General features: G+C 42.5%; 1 protein-coding gene across 4 annotated transcripts in view; it reads left to right on the top strand.

Annotated features, from left to right (window-relative positions):
• Nucleotides 1–14,556, top strand: part of TNRC6B (trinucleotide repeat containing adaptor 6B) — a 225,856-nt gene that overhangs the window by 165,184 nt on the left and 46,116 nt on the right. For 2 of the 4 annotated variants that reach the window (XM_072973566.1, XM_031671771.2), the window contains 5 exons: nt 1,981–2,322; nt 4,562–6,910; nt 8,453–8,611; nt 11,444–11,619; nt 13,908–13,982. In XM_072973566.1, coding sequence (XP_072829667.1) covers nt 1,981–2,322; nt 4,562–6,910; nt 8,453–8,611; nt 11,444–11,619; nt 13,908–13,982 — 3,101 coding nt within the window. The remainder of the gene's footprint in view (nt 1–1,980; nt 2,323–4,561; nt 6,911–8,452; nt 8,612–11,443; nt 11,620–13,907; nt 13,983–14,556) is intronic. The other 2 variants (XM_015241646.3, XM_006207106.4) reach the window with 1 other exon arrangement.

Raw genomic sequence — 14,556 nt, forward strand, 5'->3', positions numbered from 1 at the left:
AGTGGTTAAGAGGTGGTCCCGTGTTATAATGACTTTATTATTTATGATCCATTCTCCCTCTGATGTGATGGTGGGAAAATGCCTCGAGGAGCTTTTGCAGAATTTTGCACCATATATGATACTCACCAGATTTCTTTGTGCTATGAATGTTGTAAAGTTAGTCAAACTGATGTTCAGATCTCAACCCTGAAGAGATAAGGGTGTTCTTACCGTGTCTTATTCTGTTTTAGGGAAATCAGTCAAGGCATGTAACAAACCTGGTTAACTTGCATGAAGATTCTAGCTCTTTTACAGAAGGGCAGTCTCACAGAAGCATAGTTCTCTTTATCTTAAAAACTAGTTGGAAGACTCCTCCCAGACTTTGTTGGCTTCATAATAAGAGGAAAGGGGATTGGGAATGCCATGTGCTGTGGAATCGTCCAGGCACAGATAGAAAACGAATCTTTAAAGAATTCATCTTTAGTCATTCATTTATCAGTTACTTATCCATTGGCTATTGTAGGTCATGCCAGAGGTACTATATCAATAATGTTAGACAATGACCAATTTATTTTAAAATATATGTTTATTCTGCTCATCAGACTGTGGATCCTCTGACCTCCCTTCCTTTCTGGGAGGCCCAGTCCTAACTCATGATTGGCTAAGGTTAGACCCAGGGGTTACCTTGAAGTTACTTCAGGCTCCTGCTCTTTTTTCCTGTTACTCTCAGTACTCACCAGTGTCCATAGATTGGGCCCCTGATTTCTGATGACGTATCTCTCTCCTCAGTTCAGCAAGCAACCTGCTGGCCCAGCATCATGTCAGCATTAAGAGCGGTACTGCGACCAGAGCTGGCCTACACACTACTCTGGGTGTCAGGGACTTTGGCCTCAGAATCATCTGAATTACTAGGTTCAGTGATAGTTCCTGTAATACTGCCAGCCTCTATTTGCCGGGTAGATTTGTTTGGAAAGGGTGGCAGTCTTTTGGTAGGATGAAGCAAAGGAGGTACCAACCCAGAAGAACATTCTCTGTAGGGTCGAGGGGAAAGTCAAAGGGCACTTTAACCGTGGGTGTGGGTCTCACATGTTCCCATACTTCCTGTTTGCCACTTTTAAAGTAAGGTAAAATATCAGTTATTTAAGTAAATAGAGACAGTGTCTACATTTTGAAATTTTTATTTCAAATGAAGAGTTGGAAAAAATACAAGGTACACTTGAAAACAAATCTTTTTGGACAAAAGAAAAAAGATTTATAGCATTTCTAATATTTACACAGAGTGCCAAGCAAGAGTCTTTGAGCTCAGGTGGCTGTAGAAACCAAAACCAAGTTGTTTTTGTGATTCTCTAGGCCTGGGATTCCCTGTAGGGGTGTACTATGTGCCAGGCACTAAGAAAAAAAAGATGAAAGATAAGTTCCTGCCATTGTAGGACTTATGGCCTGGTGGGGAGAAGGGGTCTGTAAGTGGAGAATTGCAATATAACTTGGTTAATTCAGTGGTAGAGATGGACAGCATGGTCCAGGAGCACAACTGAGGGGTGCTTAGCATACCTAGTCCAGGGACTTCAGGAAAAGTTTCTCAGAGGTAGATCTTTAAGAATGTGGATGAAGGGGAAGGGCCCTTGGGCTGAGAGCCTTGACTCTTTACTAGGGATCTTGCCTGGGGTCCGTAGACATCCTTAGACCTGCTAGGTAGCCCTTCAGGGGGGTCCACCATTGATTTAGGGGAGTGAATGATGGTTGATTCCCTCTCCTCCTTAGTTAATGGAATATAATTCCACGATATAGCAGTCTTTGAATCCTTGTCACCATCACTCCTTGCCCCTTCCCTGCCTTCAATAAACTGAAGATGGTGGGGAATCTGGAAAGACCGTGTCCCTTCAGGATAAGAGGAAACAGGAATTGTCTTAATGGATTTGGTCTCATGTAAGTTTTCTTAAAAATAATCTTTAGAAAAATGCATTTGATTTTAAAGGCTCTTTCCCCATCTCTCTCTTTCAGTGCCCGAAGTGACGAAACCAAGTTTAAGCCAACCAACGGCCGCCAGCCCAATTGGCAGCTCTCCATCGCCACCAGTCAATGGTGGCAACAATGCCAAAAGGGTGGCAGTGCCGAACGGACAACCGCCAAGCGCCGCCCGCTACATGCCTCGGGAGGTGCCGCCGCGATTCCGTTGCCAGCAGGACCACAAAGTGTTACTAAAACGTGGGCAGCCCCCTCCACCGTCCTGCATGCTCCTCGGGGGTGGGGCAGGGCCTCCTCCCTCCACAGCACCTGGAGCAAACCCAAACAACGCACAAGTGACAGGAACGCTGCTGCAGAGTGAGAGTGGGACTGCACCAGGTGAGCAACCGTGTCGGTGAACTGAATTCACGGCAGCTTTAGAGAGGGAGCGCCTCATCCTTACTGCCCGTGCAAAGTCCGCGGGAACTGTTACTTCCGTGGACTATTGGGGTTATTCAAAAGATGGGGGAGGGTCCCAGGATGAATGTGTACCATCATTTCTCCTGTGAAACTGAGCCTTAGTGTGTGCCCTTGGCCCGAGAGGGTAATGTTGCTGCTCTTTGCCATCACTCTTCGGGGCCTTTTTTCCTTCTCAGACAAGAGCATTACAGTTTGCACCTCCGTGGCTCCAGCTGTCACCACGGGTGTGCGCCCAGGGTATGATTGGAAGTGGGACTAGTGCACAGGCTTGTTCTGAATCTTAGATGCCCATGTTTCTGTTCCCAGAACGCAGGGAGTATAGACAGAATGGTCTCTTAGATTATAATGTGGAATCTTGGGAGGATACCAAATAATACCATTCTGTAGTCTTTTATTAGATTTTTAAAATCAGTATTTCTTAAGAGACCCCTGAATTTTGAGCTTTGTTAAAAACTATTAGTAGATATAAGGGATCTTTTGCTGAGGGGTTTTCCTGGAAGTTTTGAGAGTTTTTAATAGGTAAATACTAAATCAGCTAACAGCTACGAACTTCTAAGCAACCCCCCACCCCTTTTTAAAAAGCTTGTTAACAGATTTCCACTTATCCTTGAAATGTTTTTTGAGGCTATATTAAAATTCAGAGCTTGAAGACTATCAGGCCTTGGCAAGGACAGTGAATTGGTGGTTGTTAACGATAGGATGCTTCATTCTAGTTCTGAGTTTGAACATACAGTGGCCTAAAAAATTCTGTTACCGTCTTGGGTGCAAAGTGAAGATGGAAAGAAAGCTGGTGGTGACCCAGGCTTCATATGGGATAAGCCCTGTTCATGAGGCTTCTTGTGGCTGGCAGGCCAGACGCAAAGCGGGCAGGGAAAGGCCTTCTGGCCCTTCCTTCCTGGCCCCTCGTAACCAGCTGCAAAGGGAAATATGAGGGGGGCGGTTGTGTTGGGCATTTTGGCGGCTGAGTCTAGCCAGGCCTAGACGTAGATGTGGGTCCAGTGTGAGTCAGTCTCTTGTTTACATTCTTAAAAACCAATAGGCTCCTAATCTCAAGAGTTTGAGATTCTCTGCTTCCTTACTTTTATATGGCTCTGTGTAGGAATTTTATCAACTTCATATTGATTTAAAGCTATTTGGTGAAAGGAACTAAAGTAAGTATAGATGAAATTATTGGGTTAAAAACAGGTCATTTTCCCCCCCACCAAATGTAGTAAATTCCATCAAAATATGTGCTGAGGAAGACTAACTTATCAGATTAAGTTCCTTGGGCATACAAACTGATTCATGTTTGTCTGCCCCTGGCATCTGGCTGGGTGGGCATTCATCATTCAGCAGATGCTTACTGAGCAGCCGTGCATTGGCCACCATGGGAATTCAAATGTTAGCAGGATAGGGTCTCTGCCTGAAAGGTGCTAATGTTGGTGATGGAACATGTGAACACAATACACTGAGCAAAATGGCCCTAAACAGGGAAAGGTTATTTTCAGGTGATAAGCTCAAAAAAACTTCCGAGGAGAAATGGCACTTGTACTGCGCCCAGAAAGATGGGTGAATTTCAGTGTGTGAATTCAGAAGGAAAAAAACAGTAGGTGCCAACGTGGAATGGTGCCAGGCTGCGAAGGCACAATTTGTGGGATGTAGACATCTTCAAAGAAAGTAGTGGAAGATGAGACTAGAAAAGTCATTTGGTCCCAGATTGTGGAGCATCTTGATCAAACTTCAGGCCAAAGAGTTTAGCTTCCTTCTTGTGCATAAGAAACTGTCCGTTGCTTTCCATACAGCAGCGATACAATCAGAGGTGTGCTTTAGAAAAATTACTCCAGCCAGGAGTGTGTAGAGTGGATTGGAGATGTGAAACAAGCGCAAGGTGTTACTGCTTTGTCTCAAGATCCAGGAAGGCCCTTCTCTGTCAATAAGAATGGCAAGGGGATAACTCTGAGAGGTGCTGTAGGGGTAGATTTAGCAAATACACCAACCAGGCAAAATAAAAAGAAGATATGACTAAGATGGGAGTGATGCCAAGATTAACCAAGGCTGGCAGCTGTAGAGAACTAGTTTGTGGGGAAATGGGATGAGCTCTCTTAGGGGCAGTGTGAGCTCGAGGTGTAAATAGATGGTGCACGTGCAGCTGTGACTGATAAGACAATCTCTTTCTCAGAGTCAACCCTTGGAGGTGCTGCTGCTTCAAATTATGCAAATTCCACTTGGGGCCCGGGAGCCTCCTCCAACAACGGCGCCTCCCCCAACCCAATTCACATCTGGGACAAGGTGATTGTAGACGGGTCTGACATGGAAGAGTGGCCTTGTATTGCCAGCAAAGACACTGAGTCTTCTTCCGAAAACACCACCGATAACAACAGTGCCTCGAACCCTGGCTCTGAGAAGAGCACTCTGCCAGGAAGCACCACTAGTAACAAAGGAAAAGGGAGCCAGTGCCAGTCTGCGAGTTCCGGGAACGAATGTAATCTTGGGGTCTGGAAGTCTGACCCTAAGGCTAAATCTGTTCAATCTTCCAACTCTACTACAGAGAGCAACAATGGACTAGGAAATTGGAGGAATGTGAGTGGTCAGGATAGAATTGGACCTGGCTCTGGCTTCAGCAACTTTAACCCAAATAGCAACCCATCTGCCTGGCCAGCACTGGTCCAAGAAGGAAATTCTAGGAAAGGGGCATTGGAAACGGATACTAGTAATCCCAGTGCACAGGTTAGCACAGTAGGTCAGGCATCCAGGGAACAGCAGTCAAAGATGGAAAATGCGGGTGTTAATTTTGTTGTCTCTGGCAGAGAACAGGCTCAGATTCATAACACTGATGGACCAAAAAATGGAAACACTAACTCCTTGAACTTAAGTTCACCAAACCCCATGGAGAATAAGGGAATGCCCTTTGGAATGGGCTTGGGGAACGCCTCCAGGAGCACTGATGCCCCTTCACAAAGCACTGGAGATCGAAAGACTGGGAGTGTTGGATCTTGGGGTGCAGCTAGGGGGCCTTCTGGAACTGACACAGCCTCTGGACAAAGCAATTCTGGAAACAATGGGAACAATGGAAAGGATAGAGAGGACTCCTGGAAAGGAGCTTCTGTTCAGAAATCAACTGGGTCAAAAAATGACTCTTGGGACAACAGTAACAGGTCTACGGGTGGGTCCTGGAACTTTGGCCCTCAGGACTCTAATGACAACAAATGGGGTGAAGGGAACAAAATGACATCTGGGGTCTCTCAGGGAGAATGGAAACAGCCGACTGGGTCTGATGAGTTGAAAATTGGAGAATGGAGTGGTCCAAACCAACCAAATTCTAGCACTGGAGCATGGGACAATCAAAAGGGCCACCCCCTCCCTGAAAACCAAGGCAATGCCCAGGCTCCCTGTTGGGGAAGATCTTCCAGCTCCACAGGAAGTGAAGTTGGAGGTCAAAGCACTGGAAGCAACCACAAAGCAGGAAGTAGCGACAGTCATAATTCTGGCCGTCGGTCGTATAGGCCCACACATCCTGATTGTCAGGCTGTCTTGCAGACTCTTTTGAGCCGAACTGATTTGGACCCCAGGGTGCTCTCAAACACTGGCTGGGGCCAAACTCAAATTAAGCAGGACACGGTGTGGGATATTGAAGAGGTGCCAAGGCCCGAGGGGAAATCTGACAAAGGAACTGAGGGGTGGGAGAGCGCTGCCACACAGACCAAGAACTCAGGGGGCTGGGGAGACGCACCCAGCCAAAGCAATCAAATGAAGTCTGGATGGGGGGAGCTCTCAGCCTCTACAGAGTGGAAAGACCCCAAGAACACAGGAGGCTGGAATGACTATAAGAACAACAACTCTTCCAACTGGGGAGGAGGACGACCAGATGAAAAGACATCTTCCTCTTGGAATGAGAATTCCAGCAAGGATCAGGGGTGGGGAGGTGGACGCCAGCCCAATCAAGGATGGACTTCTGGAAAGAATGGTTGGGGAGAGGAGGTTGATCAAGCGAAGAACAGCAATTGGGAAAGTTCTGCAAGTAAACCTGTGTCTGGGTGGGGTGAAGGAGGGCAGAATGAAATCGGAACTTGGGGGAACGGCGGTAGTGCCAGCCTGGCTTCAAAAGGTGGGTGGGAAGATTGCAAAAGGTCTCCGGCATGGACTGAGACAGGCAGACAGCCCAACTCCTGGAATAAACAGCACCAACAGCAGCAGCAGCCACAGCAGCCACCGCCACCACAGCCAGAGGCTTCTGGTTCATGGGGAGGCCCAGCCCCACCACCTCCAGGCAATGGACGACCTTCCAATTCCAGCTGGAGTAGCGGGCCGCAGCCAGTAACCCCTAAGGATGAGGAACCCAGTGGTTGGGAAGAGCCATCCCCACAGTCAATTAGTCGGAAAATGGACATTGATGATGGCACTTCAGCGTGGGGAGACCCTAACAGTTACAACTACAAGAATGTGAATCTGTGGGATAAGAATTCCCAAGGGGGCCCAGCACCTCGGGAACCCAACCTGCCTACCCCGATGACCGGGAAGTCAGCATCAGGTAGGCAATGGCTTTTTCTCACAGGTTTTGATGAAGAAAAGAAATCCTAAACCAAGGCATCCTTAATTAAGCTGCATTTATTACACTTAACTTTGTTCTGGGAATCTTTCCTACATTAACTCTATACTGGTGTTAACAGAAGCTCTCCTTATATAAAGTGGTAGTGATAACAGATGCTGGTAGTACATTTTCATGTTCATTCTTGGCAAAAGGAAGACATGGCATCCCTGGGTTAGTCTCCCAAAATTTTTTTTTGGTAATTGTATTGGTCTGCAGAATCCAAAAGACTTATATCTTGCTTAAACAAGCTATGCTCTAGATTTAAAAAGAAAGAATTAAAATAGTAGCAGAAATAGACCTGTTTCCATTCTGGTTCTGCCTGTGGACACATTCTCTGTTTCTCTTTCCCCAGCAATGGGAAGTGTTCTGTGTTGTTCTTGCAGAGAAGTTCTTGCACTATCAGAAAATGCTATAGTTACCTGGGATCTGGAGGGTTTCCGTCACTTTCCAGATGATTTTTAACAATTACCTCTGGAAGTGAAGTACTTCGTTACATGGAGATTGTTACCTCATGATCATTGGTTGTCCAGAATTAAGTGTTCTTCCTGCCTTATTCAAATAGGAAACATCGCACCTAGTAAATTAAAAATAATGCTGGTAATCATTCTTAGTTTGGCATTGTCACCCTGAATGTCCCCACATAGTTCAACACATTGAGGGGATGTTCAGGTGTGTGGTTTTTTAGTTAATATTAATCATAATATTCAATTTTCCACTCCCCAAGTTAGGTCTAGTGTTCAGTGGATCCAGGTATGACCATTCAGAAAATGATGACTTTTAACTCACTCTTTTTAAAAAAATATTGAGAAGAATGAGGAACGAACTGAAGATTGCTCATTAATTCACGTCTAGGATAAAACCTGCTAACATGTAAAAAATTTTTTATTCATATAGGAAAACCCTTCAAACTGTACAGAAAAGCAAAAGGTAATAAATGAAAGAAACCTTAGACCTTAGGGTCTCTCCCCACAGGTCTTAGAATTTTGTGTCCCACTCAAAACTTTTGTTCATACCTATAGCAAAATACATCTGTCCTTTAAAATTTTTACACAGAAGGGATAGTACTGTATACACTGCCTTTTTCACCTTGCTTTTTTCATTATTCATATTAGCACATACATTTCTGTCTTTTAACTGCTTTGCATGTAGTATTCATTTGATGGGTGACCCGCGATAAGTCTGACCAGTTCCTTTTTGATGGATATTTAGGTCACTTCCAAGTGTTTTCTGACAGTGATGGAGGGAACATTGTTGTACATGTTATTTCATCTACTTTTACAAGTATATCTATGGCATAGTTCCTGGCAGTGGAATCACTGGGCCAGAATTAAAGTGACAAAGCCAAGTGCCCTCCATGAAAGTGGGACTGTTTGCATTTCTACCAACAGAATACAGAAGTGCCTTCCTCCCACCTTCCCCTCCACTGGATATTATGGTGTTATTAACAAGTCATTCTTAGAGATCCGTGTCCTTTCTTTACAGTCTGGAGCAAAAGCACACCACCTGCTCCAGATAATGGTACTTCAGCTTGGGGTGAGCCAAACGAAAGCAGTCCTGGGTGGGGTGAAATGGATGACACGGGAGCATCGACCACAGGCTGGGGGAACGCACCCTCCAACGCTCCAAATGCCATGAAACCTAGTAAGTAGATGGCGTTATTTTTGAGGGCATCTCTGTTAATGTCGGGGTCAGACGTTTTGGTGAGGGCTGTTTAATGTTTAAACTGTTGTTTCAGTGAGATTCAGGACCTTGAACCTTTAATAAATGGTTAGTAGCAAATGGTGGGGACTTGGCTTGGCCCATGTAAAAATGCTTACAGTGAACTAAAAGCCATTAAGTTAGTTTTGTTGATTTTATTTTAAGTTAGGTTTAGTGTCTGGCCAGAATTGAAATTTTGATGTGCTCCGCTTTTTTTGCCCAGTAACTTAAATATTGCTCACTGTATCTATTTTGCATTTCTACTCTCATGTTAGTGTAATTTAGAAAACAAGTTTCCTGGTTTCCTAATGCGGAACCTGGTCTCTGCTGCCCGGTGACTTCATCTGTGCTTTTCCCTTTGTCTCTCTTCTCATACGTCCACCCACATAGGGACATTTAAGGTTTCTTGAACCTGACGAAGATTTCTTCATTTAAATTTTTTAAGCAAAGCACGTCACACTTATTTACTATCATTGAAAATCTAACCTCTACTTAATCCAGCTGGCAACGTGTAGTCACAGTAATTTGCAAAACTTTGTAAATTAATGCTTTGGAAAGACCCATTGGATGTTCCTCAGTTGAAAATTTCAGTTTCAACTGCCTCTTTTCACTTGTTTGTAGTTTTCTTAAGAGGTATTCCAACATCTCTTTTCTACCATATTGCAGACTTAAGGAATTATCTTTTGGTTAAAAAATGTGGTCATACTAAATGCTCAAAATATGAACAAGAATAAAAAATTCCATTGTCAAGTTTATTTTATGATATTTATGATTCTCATAGTGCCACATGAAGGAATATCATATCAACTATCATAGTCTAGAAATTCACTCTTGTGTCTGTGTAACTTGACTGCATTTTAAAAATTACGAATCTCCTTCACTTCATAGAAATAGCTTATAAAGACTTTGATTTCATCGTAAAATTGATCTCATTGTCATGGGAAATACCATCCTGTAGACTTGGAATAGTTCCAGAATACTATTGGAAGGTATTAACCAGACCCTTGGCACAAGGAGGTACCTTAGCAGTACTTTCAGGATTTTTATGTGTCTTTCCAAACTTCAGAATCACCTTTCTTCCATCACAAAATCCTCAGTTTTCTCCAGATTTTAAAAAATGCCTTCTACTCTTCCAGATCATCCGCAGGTAAAGCTGCAGTTACTTTTACCCTTTCTCTGGGTGGTTGGAATATGTAGTACTCAAAGGTGGGGGCTGTATTGTCACAGCCTGCCAACTGATGCTGACCTTCTCTAAACTGCAGGTGTCTTAAATTTGGTGTGGGCTCTGTGACTAAAAATCAGAACTCTCTTTTTTATCTTTCTCTAAAAAGTCACTTGTTACAAGTTAAGCTCCTTTCTCTACAAGAAGGGTTATGTGGATGTCTTCCTTTTTTAAAGGGGTCAGTATGTTATTTATGTTGGGGTTTAAATTCCTGTTGCTTGTCAGAAGATGTGTAAAGCCTGTGCTTACGTAACAGTGGATAATCTCATATGCAGAAGAAACGATCCTGGTTATCAGTGGCGTTTCCATCAGCAGGGAGAACATTCCCCAAGCCGTGCCTCTTGCCACCCAGTCAGAAAACCCCTTAAAGTAAGGCTGAATGAACCCCATGGAGGGTCCATCAGGTTCACTTGGGCATTGCTGGAAGATGGTACCACAGTTAGAGGAAATCAGCTGTCTTGTGTCCTCTGTGCTTGATGGGTGCGTATGTGGCTTCATAGGCCTGGTCCTAGGGCATGACAGCAGTCATTCAAGGAGGCCCAGAAGAGCCATTTTTCTGCCCCTGGACTCTTCATATGATGCTGTCTAAATCAACTAACTACCCTTCCATAAACGTCCTATCTTTTGGTCAATTGAAGCTGTGGATTGGGATCAAGACAGTATATTTCCCTTCCTTCCATCATTTTATAGAGTGTCATTACTACAGAGTGTATTCATCAGTTCCATATGCTATTTTCAGAGGGAAATTAAGGGTTTATCCCAATCTCCAAATTCAAGGTCTTTGTTTAAAGGGGTTGTTGGTGGAATTGACTGTGGATATTGATGACATCCTGCTTTCTCCAACATGGGATCCCTGTGATTTCCCTCTGTCTTCGTTCTCCCTTCCTCTTATCTGTTGTCCATGTTGCCTCTGCCTGTCTCTTAAAGGCTGTTGCTTATACATTGTCTTTGCCTGAGATCTTTTTTAGTATCTAATACATTTCAAGTCTATAAATCTAATAAATTTCTAATTTTCATGGCTGTATGTGAATTTCTCTTCTTATACCATAGTTTTGTTATTCAAAATCTATTAAAATTTTCTTTTTTATCCCTTTTCATGTTCTTTTCTTCACTTCACTCCAAACAAGGTAGACAGTTGTTCCTTATCATACCCCATATTTATAAAGTCTATTTAAATAAGTATACCACATACTTTTAGGAGGGTGAAACTAAGGACTGCAGTAAAACATACTCGTTAAAAGTAACAGATTTCTCTTAACTGAGATGTGAAATTTCTTATAAGTAGTGATAGGTTCTTTTCAAATTGTATAAGGGGAAAAATCATTGAACTGGAAGCCAGGAAATCTTGCTTTGTGGTTTATTAACTTACTCTGTATCATTGAACCTTTATGGGCTTCCATTTCTGCTCTCTAAAGTTTGAATAACATTTGCCTTGCCATACAGATGGGTTAGATAAAATTATAAATATTCCAAAGTGCTGAGTTTGCAAGGAATGATTAGCGTGGTTATTGTATATAGCTGTTGCATACAGTTGGTTCATTCTTTTCTTAAAGATTCCAAATCTATGCAAGACGGCTGGGGGGAGAGTGACGGGCCAGTGACAGGAACTCGCCATCCCAGCTGGGAAGAGGAGGATGATGGAGGAGTCTGGAACACCGCCGGCTCTCAGGGAAGTGCTTCCTCCCACAACTCAGCAAGCTGGGGACAAGGAGGAAAGAAACAAATGAAGGTAGCCTGCTTTAGAAATGCTTGAGTTTGCTTATTCATTCTTAGAAGGCAGAACTGAGAATTTTTTCATGGAAAAAGCCAGGCAGCTGGGAGTCCCTGAGGTCTTAAGTGAGGAGGAAAATACTTTCTTAAGAACAGATAACTACTTCCTCTTTGCTCCTCATCTTTTTTCCCCATGACCTTGAAATCGTGAACTACAAAACTTACTGTGGGTACAATGAAAGTTGCAAAGAAATGAGATTTTTTTCACTTTAGTTTTCGTATTATAATTCCTTGGAAGCTTTCAAGGCACACTTTATAAATGTTTTATGCTTTTGCATTCTAAAGCCAAATTAGTCCTTAGAGTAAATCCCCATGAATATGTAGAAGAGAAACCACAGTAAGTTAGCTTCTCCAGTGGCAATCAGCGTGACTGGTTTTTATCTGATTCGGGAAATTTCCAAGGCCCAGAAGCCTTTTCTCAATAAAGCGAAATGCCAGTACGTAACACAGCCATGGCAACTAGATGAGTTATCTACATCCTGTACCAGTTGTGTTCTGAAGTTTTTACTTTCTGCATCTTAGAACAACTTAGTTTCTCCTTTGATTTGCATAATTTTATGAGAACTTTGGTTTTTCAGTCTAGAACCTGAAAGACTCTTCCAGTGGAAGCCCTCCATTTTCATTCCACAAATACACAGAAAGAAATAAGAAATAAGCAGCCATATATTTAACTTCAGCATGGGAGTCTTGCTGCCCTGAGAAATGCTTCACAACTGATACTCTCTTAAGTTTCAAATACCAGATGTCATTTTAGAAGGTCTTCAGTTGGCCAGGGGCCGTGCCTTCGTCCTCTTTGCCTATAGGGACATCAATTTTGTTCTGAATATAACTCTCTTTTACAGCCTAAGAATACAGGTTGTTTCTATTTGAGATTTTGTTTAAGCAGTCATTTATAGTTTTCCCTTTCAGAGGACTTTTATTTTCTTACTCCAGTCATACGTTATTTGGTAAACTTCCCAGTATTTTTAGTACATTCATGTTGTCTAGTCTGCTGTGGCTTTCTTTTTGTTATTTACAAAGTAACAATGAGACTAAATTACAAGACAGTTCAGGAGACAGCTAAGAAAGCAACTGAAGGAGAGGTACTAGCCCACTCAGGTAACCACCAAGGTTTAATGAAGCTAATTGGGAATTAAACATTTCTGCTCCATGACAGATGGTTCTGACCTTTCATACTGAAGGCCTGTTTTGGGATATGGCAGGGTGGAGATCAAAATACAGATAACATAAAATTTTCCCTCTTAACCAGTTTTAAGTGTACAGTTCAGTGGCTTTAAGTACATTCACATTGTTGTGCTGTCATTACTAACATCTGTCCACAAAACTCTTCTCCATGCAAAACTGAAACTCTGTACCCATTAAACAGTAACTACCACTTCTCCCCTCCCTCCAGTGAGGGCTTTTTTGACCTTTAAACCTGCAAATGAACTTAAGTACCTTAACACTTTGAAGAATAATACCAGTTGCCATGACCAGTATCATCAGAACACAGACAGAATCTTTACCTGGAGAATGCACAAATGCATGAAGCCCTGTCACCTCCTGCCCCCAGCACGTCCCTGTCATAGTTCCACATGCCTTCTCCATAGAAAGAAAAGTGGAGCTGATGATTGGTGTCTTGTTCAGGTGAGAAATGAGTTTGTCCCATCAAAAAACAAACAGAAGCCTACATCTGCCTGACTCTGCAATAAGATTGCTGCTGGTGTCTCCTGCTAGGCTTCTTTCCCTCTGGGGACCCCTGTCCTTTACACTGAAACAAGCAGATGAAGGTGCTACGTGGATGAGTTCCTCATTGTATCCGCACAGAGAATAGTGACCAGTTTAAATAGACTCCTTTCCAGATAACATGCACCATCATCAAAAAACTCTTTTTCTTTTCTCCTAATTCAAACGGGCTTGGGTTACAAGGAGATTCTAAGAGGGAAAGTACTAGCATACAAATGTTGTATTTTAGAAAATCTGATACTGACTTTCGATTTATGGGTGAAAACACTAGCTGACCATGTATTTGTCCTGTTCTAATTCAGTGCAATGAATAAAATGAGAATGAAAACATAGATGTAACTAAGATGTACTACTTTTTTAGACTAACAGATAATGTATCAAAATAACTAGTTAAAGAGAAATAGTTATGGTTCAAAAAGGTAAACTCTTGGTTTTATGTTTGCAGTACTTAATGCAACTCTAATAGGAAGTTGAAATAAAATAAATTATTTGGTTCTGACACTACATATTTCATTTCTCTAGTGCTCACTAAAAGGAGGAAACAGTGATTCATGGATGAATCCTCTTGCCAAACAGTTTTCAAATATGGGATTGCTGGTAAGTTTTATTTCTTCGTATGTGAAATGTATCTTAGCTTTTACGTTTAGTGCAAATTTCAAGGCCACTGCCACAGATAGTACAAAATTATAGATTTAGAAACGGATTAAGCAATGTTCCTGATTTGGATTAGGCAATATTTGTTCTGTATTCTTTTTTCTTAATGAAATACTCCAATATTTGAAGGTTACACCTTTTAAATTTGTAGTCTTTGTACCCTTTTCCTTAGGCGGTTAGGGAAGAGAGAGCCAGGTACTTATAATTTATATAATTTTTGCTGACTACTGTACCAGTTTTAATATTAAAATTTTTAAAAGGACAGCAATAGCAGAATAACTAGGGAAACTATTTGTGATTAATTAGGTAGGCAATTCTTGTAGAATTTCTATTTTTTTGATCTCCTGGGAACATTATGGGGACACCCTGATCCTTCTTGCCAAAAGACAAATGACTTGGCTGCACATTGCAAGATTTGATGACTTGACAAGTCACGAGAAGAAGTTGTCATCATTTGGCTGCCACTCATGGAATTTGATCCTGAGCCGACTGGAACTTGAGGACAGGGGTTCATTTC

Source organism: Vicugna pacos, chromosome 12 (genome assembly GCF_048564905.1).
Source record: "Vicugna pacos chromosome 12, VicPac4, whole genome shotgun sequence".
Classification (NCBI taxonomy): Eukaryota; Metazoa; Chordata; class Mammalia; order Artiodactyla; family Camelidae; genus Vicugna; species Vicugna pacos.